The 11,081-nt window shown below is 49.1% G+C and overlaps 1 protein-coding gene across 6 annotated transcripts in view; it reads right to left on the bottom strand.

Annotated features, from left to right (window-relative positions):
* Positions 1–8,994: 8,994 nt before the first annotated feature.
* Positions 8,995–11,081, bottom strand: part of LOC148777661 (apolipoprotein L2-like) — a 39,409-nt gene continuing 37,322 nt past the window's right edge. For all 6 annotated transcript variants that reach the window (XM_088837194.1, XM_088837192.1, XM_088837193.1 and 3 more), the window contains one exon: positions 8,995–10,878. In XM_088837194.1, coding sequence (XP_088693320.1) covers positions 10,017–10,878 — 862 coding nt within the window. In that variant the 3' untranslated portion in view covers positions 8,995–10,016. The remainder of the gene's footprint in view (positions 10,879–11,081) is intronic.

Here is an 11,081-nt window from a genome sequence, read left to right as displayed (position 1 = left end):
AGTGGTGTTTTCTGGGCTCACCGTGTCGTCATTACCTCCTTTCCTCTTTCAAAACCTTCCTGAGTTGTCTGCCGTTCTCATCATTCCTGTGCGTGGATAAGAAAGCAGACTTAGAGGATTCATTCATTCATGTCCCAAGGTCACAAAGCTGGCCTCGCCTCCCCTTCTTTTATCCTACGATCCTTACCTCCACAATTCAACTCTTGAATCAGAGACTAAAAAACTATTAATAAGTATAGACTCACAGACAAAATCACACAGTTGTACAATGCTACAGAGAGGTCCTGTGTACCCTTCACCCAGTTTCCCTGCAGTGGTGATCTTTTATGTAACTACAGTCACTCTCAGAATACAACTAACTAGAATATAGACTGTGCTCAAATTTTCCCAGTTTTTGCGTGCTTTCATTTTTGTGTCTTTGGGATGGTCCTACCACATTGTATCACATGTGCAGATTCATTTAACCATCATGACAACTGATATACAGAGTGTTTTGTCCCCACGAAGGAATTCCCTGTGCTGATCCTTTGGGGTCACCTCTTTCTGGGCCTTCCCTAACTCTGGGCAACCACTGATCTGTTCTCCATTCCTAGAATTGTGGCATTTTGTGAATATTTTAAAAGTGGAATCATGTAGCATGTAACCCTTTAAGACTGGCCTTTGCATTTTTTACTTTTATTTTTCCGTTGTGCCATGTGGCACGCAGGATCAAACCTGTGGCTCTGGCAGAGGAAGTGCAGAGTCTTAACCACTGGACCCCCAGGCAAGTCCCAAACCTGGTTTTCTTAAATTCATTCTGCAAACTGCTCTTGAGATTCACCTGATGGGCTGCGAGTATCAGCAGATCTTTTTGTGGATAAGCAATCCTAGAGCCATAAGAAAGGATCTTGGAGGCCTCGACCACCTCCTCCACTGTGCCGGGATCTCCTCCAGGGCCCCCAGATAGGCTTCACCGCCAGGAACCAGCAGCTCCACGCATGACCCCTGTCACTTGTCACTTTGATTTCTGCAGGAAGACAGCTGGTCACGGCTTCCTCCCCTCTACCCTGTCCTCTCTCTACCTGACTCTCCATTACCCCTTTCTTGTCCCGTTTCAGGATGTACTCTCTGAAACTCTTTCCCTACCATCTCCACAGCTTTCTAAAAAATAGCATTTAAAAGAATTGAGATATCAGTCACATAACATACAATTCACCATTGAAAAGTAGCTTTTAGTATATTCACTGTGTGTACAAACATCACCACTACATAATTCCAGAATTTTCCCATCATCCCCAAAACAATGCCCATACCTATTAGAAGTGAGTCCCAAATCTTCTTACCCCCTTGATTTGGTCCTATGGTTGTCATCCTCTCATTCCTGTCTGTCTATCTCACCAGTGAAGTGTGAAAGTAAACAGGAAGGCTGAGGGATGGGTGTGGGGGTGGAGGGGTGGTCCTTAATTTTGTCTAATAAAAGAGCTGGGCTGGGCCAGTCTGGGAACTGAGTCTTAGAAGCCTGAAGAGGTCATTGATTCACAGGCCACAGTGTTGGGATCCCCTGGAGAGGTGAGGGCTCAGACATGGGATCCTGGGTGAAGTCAGTGTCAAAGCCACAGGCGATCTAAGCAATGGTCAACTCACAGAGGCTGTACAGAGAGGCAGAGTTCTGAAAGGATGAGAAGACTCAAAGCCTAGAGGAGGGATGAAGCCTAGGGATGGTTTTGTATTGGTTAGGATGTGGATGCTGACCTGCTGTAACAAAGGGGTCACAAGATGTTAACATATTGACTCAAACATTGCAGATGTATTCATTTCAGACATGAAAATCCAAGTTCCTAGGTATTTGGGAGGTAGGTGGTAGGTAAGTCGACCAGAAGTCCAGCCTGTTATTGCTCAGCCATCATTTCCAGTGAGGGGTCTTATTCAGTGTGGAAGCTGGTTTTCATCAGGCATTTCAGCCCAAAATAGAGCAGAGAAGGACACAGAGCTCGTAATTTCCCTTCACAGACATGACCTAGAAGATCCACACATCACTCCTCTCACCTTTGATTAGTCAAAATTTAGCAATGAGGTTACATGGAGCTACAAGGGAGCAGGGCTGCCATATACTCACCTAAACTCAGTGTCTTTTCTATAAAAAATAAGGACACTAAAAATGGCTTAAGTAGTTAATCTTATGTTGTGTATTTTTTTCTATAATTAGAAACTTTTTTTAATTTTTAGTTTTTTTTTTTTTTTAAAGGACTGAAGGATGAAAATTTGGGAATGATTATTTGGTCAATTTGGGGCTTCCCTGGTAGCTCAGACAGTAAAGAATCCGATGCAAGGTGGGAGACCTGGGTTTGATCACTGGGTCAGGAAGATCCCCTGGAGAAGGAAATGGCAACCCACTCCAGTATTCTTGCCTGGAGAATCCCACAAGGCTACAGTCCATGGGGTCACAGCAAGTCGGACACGACTGAATAGCTTCACTTTCCTTTCTACTGGTCTCTACTACAGCCGCTAATTCAGAAAAAAGTATGACATTTTCACAGGAAAAAAACTAAAAGATATTACCTGGTCACTGTTGAAAAATTATTCAAAGAACAGAATCTGTGTCATCTTTTCTGTTGATCTTTCGAGACTGATCTCACTGTAGTCTTTTATGAAACTTTTAAAGGTTTTTTTTAAAGGTTCAGTATCGTTCAGTCATGTCTGACTTTTTGCTACCCCATGGACTGTAGCCTACCAGGTTCCTCCATCCATGGGATTTTCCAGGCAAGAATACTGGAGTGGGTTGCCATTTCCTTCTCCAGGAGATCTTCCCAACCCAGGGACTGAACACGGGTCTCCCGCATTGTAGGCGGACGCTTTACCGTCTAAGCCACCAGGGAAGCTCATAGGAAGCTAAAGCCTTTTTATTTGCCCAACACTCAGAGAACAAAGTTCATTGACCTGGGCACCATATCGTCCTCTGTCTCTAAATGCCTGTTGCTGGCACATAGAGGGGAGATGCTGGGACACAGCATCGGATGTGATCTAGCTTGCTCTTGTATTTATTTATCCCTCCACAGTGCCCCTCTGGGCATCTCACCATCTCCCCAGGGGACCACAGCCAGAAAATTAACACAGACATTTCTAGTTTTGTATTCACAACCATAATCTGGGAGGAAACTTCAGAATTATTTGGAAAAATAAGCAACTGTATGAAAGTAGGGATGAGGGGCTCTCTAATGCCAGCAATCAGAGACCAGTAGGAAAGTTGACTGCTCGGTGGAGGCAAGTGAAGAGGTGAGCACTTGCTGGGACCAGGGTGGACGGTCCACCTCAGGGGCCAGCAGTGAGGAGAGATGAGCAGGGGGAACAAGAGAGGCTGGATGAGGAGAGGCATTAACATTCAGGCTCCACGGACACACATGGCCAGCTGGAAAGGGAGCAAGCACCCCTCCCTTCCACAAGGGACTCTGGGATCAGTGGCCCCTGGGCTCTCATGCTCATGCATGGTGGGTGGTCAGGCAGCCCTGGGGACTGCTCCCTCCCCCTTGGTGGGCAGACATGGGCACCCTCCAGCACTTCTACACAAGGTGAACATCAGTCCAGAGGACCTTAAGGGGGAGAACTGTTATTTGTGGGTCCTGTAGTGGGTTAAATGGTGGCCCCCAAAAAAGTATGTCCATGACCTAATCTCTGCAACTGTGTATGGGACCTTATGTGGAAAAGGGTCTCTGAAAACCCTTTAAGTGAAACATCTTGTAATGAGAGCATTACGGCTTATCTGCTGCTGCTGCTGCTGCTAAGTCACTTCAGTCGTGTCCGACTCTGTGTGACCCCATAGACGGCAGCCCATCAGGCTCCCCCATCCCTGGGATTCTCCAGGCAAGAACACTGGAGTGGGTTGCCATTTCCTTCTCCAATGTGTGAAAGTGAAATGGGAAAGTGAAGTCGCTCAGTCATGTCTGACTCGTAGTGACCCCACGGACTGCAGCCTACCAGGCTCCTCCATCCATGGGATTTTCTAGCATGAGTACTGGAGTAGCTTGCCATTGCCTTCTCCGGTGGCTTATCTGAGTAGCCCCTAAATCAACTAGCATCCTTGTAAGACACAGAGACAGCAGAGAGTAGGGGGAGAAGGCCACGAAGAGACGGAGGCAGGATGGAGGGGTATAGCCACAGCCAAGGAACGCTGCAGCCACCACCAGCTGGGAGAGGGGGAGATCGCCCCCCAGAACTTCTATGGGAGTGGGCCCCACTGACGGAAAGCAGCACCCCAGCTCCAGTGCTGGCTGCCACCTCTCTCATCACTTCCTGCTGCTCCATTCCCAGGGCCCGAAAGTGTACCTGCTTGGAGGCTGGACGGGTCAGCAGCTGGAGGCCTGGCAAGTGTTTGGTCTAGGAGCCTGCAGCTCCCTGAGCAACCGGGCTGGCCAAACAGTGACCCAGGGGCCTGTGTGCAGACCTGCTGCCCGAGTGCAAAACATACCTTCTTTGCTATAAATAAGTCTAAACCCAGCATATACAAAACAGTGAGCAATACAGGGAAACTGAGTCACCAGTGTAGACCTGGTAGGACAAGCTACTCTCTTCTAGATGTGGACGTGAAAGTGAAAGTCGTTCAGTCATGTCCAACTCTTTGGGACCCCGTGGATTGAACAGTCCATGGAATTCTCCAGGCCAGAATGCTGGAGTGGGTAGCTGTTCCCTTTTCCTGGGGATCTTCCCAACCCAGGGATAGAATGCAGGTCTCCCTCATTGCAGGCAGATTCTTTACCAGCTGAGCCACAAGGGAAGCCCAAAACTTGAAGCACTTCCTTTGAGCCAGAATCCAACCAGCGCCCTAAGGATGACAGCAGCTGACCACCTTACAGTCCTCTGCTCTACGGCTGAGCTTCTGAAGGGTGCAGACGTGGAAGGACAGTGATAAAGACCAGGAATTTTACCGTTTTTACAGGAAGAGGAGAAAAGAAAGCTTTTTTTTAAATTAAAAATCTAAAAATTTGCAACTACCACAGATGATTTTTTATGAACAAAGCAGCCTGACACACTTTAATAATAAAGGGATGTTTGTAAAGCCTCGGGAGGACCTAGTCAGACCCAGATCCCGAGCCAGATTTCCTGAGTAGGCAGTGCTGTCTCTACGTGGAGCTGACGTGGGGACACGGGTCGACAGCACCTCGGCCATCCACTCTGGACACACGCCCCAGCTCATACCCCTAGAGATCCCTCAGGGCAGGACCATCCCCGGTTCAAGTTCTGGGCCTGGGAACACAAGGGCAAAGTGCCAGCCCCGGGGCCTGAGCCCCGCAGGAGGCCAGCGTGAGGCCCGCTCGTTCCTGTGCCACACGGAGCCCCTCCAGACCCACCTTGGTGAAGAGCCGCCACCACTGCCAGTGACACAGCTTGAGGTAGGCGGCACAGTTCCTCTGCAGGACCTTCATGGCCGTCAGCTGGTGCTGCCGCTTGGCGAAGGCCCTGTGGGGCGAGGGTCATGGTCAGCACCTCCAGGCAGGGGCCGGTCAACCTCCCTGCCCACAGTCCTGACCTTGCTCCCAGGGTTTTTTCCAGAGCTAAGATCCAGTGCTGTGACCTCACCCAGGGAACTGTGTCACCACCCCCGCCCCCCCAGCAGATGTTCCGGGATGAGACATTTCTGGTTGTCAGAAGTAGGGAGGGCGCTACTGACCTCTGGTGGGGAGAAGCCAGGGCTGCTGCTAAAGCCTCTGAGAGTCCCTCTATGGGCCACAAAAATGTGGTTGTGTGAGGGTTGGAAAGAATTTCCAGATACAGGATATTTAGAAGAGAGAAAGTATTGGGAACAAAGGGCAGAGGGAGTGAGGAGCGCTGCTCAGACAGTGGGCAGACTTCCTGATGGACCAGGGAGAGCTGATCGTTTGATCAGCCGGCGTGCTTGATGCTCTTTGTGGGCCAGTGGCCAATTTTTGTACCCTCAACACAAAATTCCTGCTGGAGGTGTGGCATTAGGTGATTCGTTAGGGTGCGTTTTTTTTTTTTTTTTACCTACTATGGGGTCAGGGAGCTGGCCGGTTTAGATTACCGGGCTCATGGCAACGGTTGCTATGGGGCACAGTCAGTTTGGGAGATGACCTTGGTGTGGAGCTCTGTATCTGTGGCTGTGGTATAGGGCTCCACATGGCATCTAGTTTTGCCCTCAGGGGACCCCAGTGTCCAGAGAATACTTTGGGCTGCATGTGTTACAGAACGCAAGTCTGAGAGCCGGACATACTGTGAGCTAAACAATAGCAAAACATCAGAGTTTGGGGCCCAGAAAGGTATATTGCTGGGCCATGCAAAGAGATGAGAAGTATTCCTTAAACATCCTGAAGTCCCTGAAATCTCTCAGCAAAGCCCTTGGACAGGAAAGATGTGGGAGGGGAGTGGTTAGTTTTTGCAAACCTCTTGTTGTCAGATCCTTTGTTCTTAAGGTCAGGTCACTGTCAGCTCATGATGTTTGTCAAAACCTCCACAAAAGAAATGTTATTTTCTGTTCAGACAAGAAAGGGCAAATTCTCAAGGATCAACTTTCACTCTCTGAGGTCCAGGCCCTATCTAAGAGGAGAGGGTCCCTTATGTGCCGCTTACCCTGCCCAGGAGCCTTCTTCAAGCACCCAGCCTAGGTACTCCCACCAATACCCAGGCCCCGATAAGAAGGCAGAATTCAGCGACAACACCGTCAGGTCCCTAGGCCCTGTCCAGCCGTCATCACTGAGGCAGCCGGGCACCCAGACCCAGCTGTCCCTCAGGCTTCACATTTAACATGGAGAGACAGTTGCATGGGATCCATAGGGACATGTGTTGTAGCAAATGCCCTTCAGGCTAATCCCTAGCCCTCAGCTATTGCCCTTCTTAGAGAACAGCCCCCGCCATGGAATGGACTTGAAGCAATGCCGGGCAATGTCCTTGCCACTTAACCCTGACCTCTGGCACCTCCTCGGAATCGACAACTGACCTCAGCTGGACCAGTTCTTGGAACTTGAATGGAGTGACTGAAGCTGGTTAAAGCTGTCACCTTAATGACAGTGTCCAGTTATTCCAGTTGCTGAGGCCTCTGTGGACTGGGACCCATGGAGACCTCCACCACCTCAGGGCTCAGAAGTGGGGATGGATGAGAGGTTCACTGTCTTCTCAAGGATGGGCCCAGCCAGTGGGCGGCCAAGCAGGGGCTCTGGAACTCTGCAGGTCACCATCCCCAGCCTGTCCCCCACCCTCCAGCTCACCTTCAGGCCTGAGGCTGGAAGGCCTGGAGGGGTGGGGAGAAGGTGGCCATCGGCCTCTTACCACACTCCGCATTGAGGGGACACCGCTGCCAGGCTGACTATTGGTGGGGTGGGACCTGCAACTACCCTGCTCCCAGGTCTCCTGCTGACAGTCTCCTAACTGTCTCAAGCTAACGGCTGTAGGACCCTGCCCCTATTACACCGGGAGGCTTTGGGCATCTGTGCTCAGAGTCATGGGTGCCAGGGAAGAGCTGGAAGCGGGTGCTGCTAAGGTCGATATTTTTAAGGGTCATTCTAGCCACACGGGGAATAGACGGGTAGGGGCAGGGGCAGTGCCCCAAGGTAAACACAGGAAGATGGTTCTGGAAGTTCCTGTAGGAGTCCTGGTGAAATGTGAAGGCAGCCTGGGTGAGGCGTGTGCTGTCTCTCTCTCCCCTCTGTTTACGGCTGACCCTCTCTCACACCTGTACACAAGCCCTCTGCCCTCAATCACCCTCGGGTGCCCTGTGTCCATCCTTGTCCCCGGGGCTGGAGGAGGAGTATCCCTGTGCTCAGCCCAAGTCAGATGACACGGGCTCCCCTGGATGTCCCATGGGCTACATCTGTTTGCCCCAGGCATGTGATCTCCTTGACACACCCCGAAGTTCCTTGACATGTTGCAGCCAACTGGTTTCATTTTTCTTTCTTTCTTTTTGCTTTTTCCAAATCATCCTCTGTTACTGCACAACGTCTGGAATTTCATGGGAATTTTCAGACCAGTGCACTGATCTCTCAGTGCACTCCGGACCCAAACAGCACCTTGTAATTTGTTAGCTGTTCCAACCACTGTGTTATCACCACCGCGGCCACCACCATTATATTCACCATCGTCATCAAGAAGTCACTGCCTGAAGATCTACATAGACCATTCTTCATGAAGACATACAGATGGCCAACAGGAATAAGTAAAGATGCTCAATATTGCTAATAATTAGAGAAATGCTAATCAAAACTATAATAAGGTATCACCCCCTACCAGTCAGAAGGGCCATCATCTTAAAGTCTACAAATAAACAATTTTGGAGAATATGTGGAGAAAAGGGAAGCCTCCTACACTGCTGGTGGGAATATAAATTGGGGAAGCCGCTATGGAAAACAGTATGGAAGTTTCTTAAAAACCAGAAATAGAACTATCGTGTGATCCAGCAATCCCACTTAAGGGCATATATCTGGAAAAGACAAAAGCTCCAATTCAAACAGATACATGCACTTCAGTGTTCCTAGCAGCACTATGTACAATAGAAAGACATGGAAGTAACTTAGTGTCTGTCAATAGACAAAGGAATAAAAGCAGTATGGCACATCCATGCAGTGGAATAGCACTCAGCCATAAAAGAATTAAATCACGCCATCTGTAGTAGCGTGTATGGATCTAGAGGTGATCATACTAAGTGAAGTAACTGAGACAGAAAAGACAAACATATGATCTCACTTATATGGAGGACCTGAAAAGTAGCACAGGGAGTACCTTGGTGGCCTAGGGCTTAGAATTTGGTGTTTTTACTGCTGTGAAATTGAAAGTGAAAGTCGTTTCATCGTGTCCTACGCTTTTTGACCCCATGGACTATACAGTCCATGGAATTCTCTAGGCCAAAATACTGGAATGGGTAGCCTTTCCCTTGTCCAGGGGCTCTTCCCAACCCAGGAATCAAACCCAGGTCTCCCTCATTGCAGGTGGATTCTTTACCAGCTGAGTCACCAGGGAAGCCCCGTTCATTCCCTGGTCAGGGAACTGAGATCCCAAAAGCTGCTTGGCATGGCCAAAAATAAAGAAAAAAAAAAGAATACAAATGAACTTACTAACAAATCAAAACAGACTGAGTCACAGAAAACAAATTTATTGTCACCAAAGGGGGAGGGGTAAATTAGGAGTATGGGGTTAAAGGATGCACATTGCCATACATAAAACAGAGTTAAAAGACCCCCAAGGACTTAATGTATAGCACAGGGGAAAATATTCAGTATCTTGTAATAATCTGTAACGAAAAAATTAAAAAGAACAGATATATACATAAATATGTGATAACTGAAACATTTTCCTGTATGTCTGGAACTAATACAATATTGTAAATCAACTGAACTTCAATTAAAGAAACAAGCAAGCAAAAGAAGTCACTGGCTAATTAAGATAAGCTGCTGGGATCAAAGGTGAGTTGATGCCAGAGAAGTAGGGCTAGAGGCCACCAACAGGGGGAGACTCTTCTTGCTGGGGCATCAGACCCTGGTGAGGGTGATAGAGGAGCCCCTGCTACTTCTGGATTCCAACAATCCTAACTCTCTCTCATTTTCAACCTGTTCATGTTCCTGGTCTTTCATTGCTAGTTCCCCTGCCTCTCCCTTTATTCTGCCCCCGGTGACTTCTTTAGTTCAAAATAAGTGGTTTCTGATGGGAGGGGGTTTGGGGAGAATGGATGCAGGTATATGTTTGGCTGAGTCCCTTCACTGTTCACCTGAAACCATCACAACATTGTTAATCGGCTATTCTTCAAAATAAAATTTCATAGTATGAGGGAAAAAAGTGGTTTCTCTCCCCCCAGCCCCACCCTTCTCTAGTTCCCCCTCTTCCCTCAATCCAGGCTCCAGGCTCCTTCCTTCACTCTCCCCGAGCCAGGACCAACATCCATCCCTCCCCTGCTATGCTCAGCTGCAGAAACCCCAAATTCCTGATACTCAGCTCCGAAATTTTTCCCTCCCTCTCCTTTTTTTCTCTAACAAGGTACCTCTGCACCTTGACCCATGTGTCTCCTGATCCCTGCACTGTGCTGGGAGTGGCTGAGTCAGGCCCTACTGCAAGAGTTCATACATCTTGTTGAGCTCCTGCAAATTGCTCTCCAGCTCCCTTGCCAACTGCCTCAGATTTTCAGCAGACTCTGCCTTTGCACCATTATGCAAGTGCATTGACTCCTTCACTAGGAAGCCCACATCCACCAGGAGGAGGACACCTGCGGTGGCTGTACCCATGATCCTGGCTCCTGTGACAGCTGCCGGAGCCATGGTAACAGAACAGGCCTTCTTTACCAGCCGGGTGCCTGGAACTATGATTTTCCCAGGGCCCAAGTAGTCGCCTACATCGGCTGCAAATTCAGGGTTGTCTTTGCCTGTTTCCATGGCACGTATATATTTTTTAATGTGTCGCACAGCTTTTGCCAATTTCTCTGTTGAATCAACAATTCGGGGGTTGCTCCTGAGTACCTCTAGGAGCACCTTCCATTTCCTGATGCCAGTTGACATCAGGCCAATGGCTTCGGTTTCGGCCGCTGACCTGCTTGCATTTTCCCTGTAACTGGTGGACACAGTTGACACAGCAGCTGCTGCTCCCAGCCCTAACCCAGCGGCCGAGAGTGCCAGACTGCCCCCCACCGTCACGGGTGCCAGAGCCAGGCCAAGGAGGGTCAGGGCGCCCGATATAGCGCCAGTGGTGTGGGCCACCACGTTGGAGATGGTGTACTCCTTGTGGTCCTTGTCAACTTTGTCTGCGAGCTCGTGGAGCTTCCTTATGCGCTCCTCCAGCTGCTGCTTCACCCGAGGAAACTTCTTCAGAAACCTCTTCCTGTCCAGCTGCCCTTTTGTGAGTGTTTCCTGGTCCTTCCCGATCAAGTCTCCTTTCAATTCGTTTAGATATTTGTGGAGTGCAACCACATCTTGCCTGTGACAATGAAGGTCAAGGGATCAGAAAGGCAGTTTGTTTGTCTGCAAAATAGGTTCCATACTGACTATGCCAAAGCCTTTGACTGTGTGGATCTCAATAAACTGTGGAACATTCTGAAAGAGATAGGGAATACCAGAACACCTGACCTGCCTCTTGAGAAACCTATATGCAGGTCAGGAAGCAACAGTTAGAACTGGACA

This window comes from Moschus berezovskii, chromosome 6 (assembly GCF_049115385.1).
Source record: "Moschus berezovskii isolate FMDL1 chromosome 6, NW_MosBer_1.0, whole genome shotgun sequence".
NCBI lineage: Eukaryota > Metazoa > Chordata > Mammalia > Artiodactyla > Moschidae > Moschus > Moschus berezovskii.
Note: the sequence above shows the minus strand (reverse complement) of the source record. Positions and strands in the feature narration are given on the sequence as shown.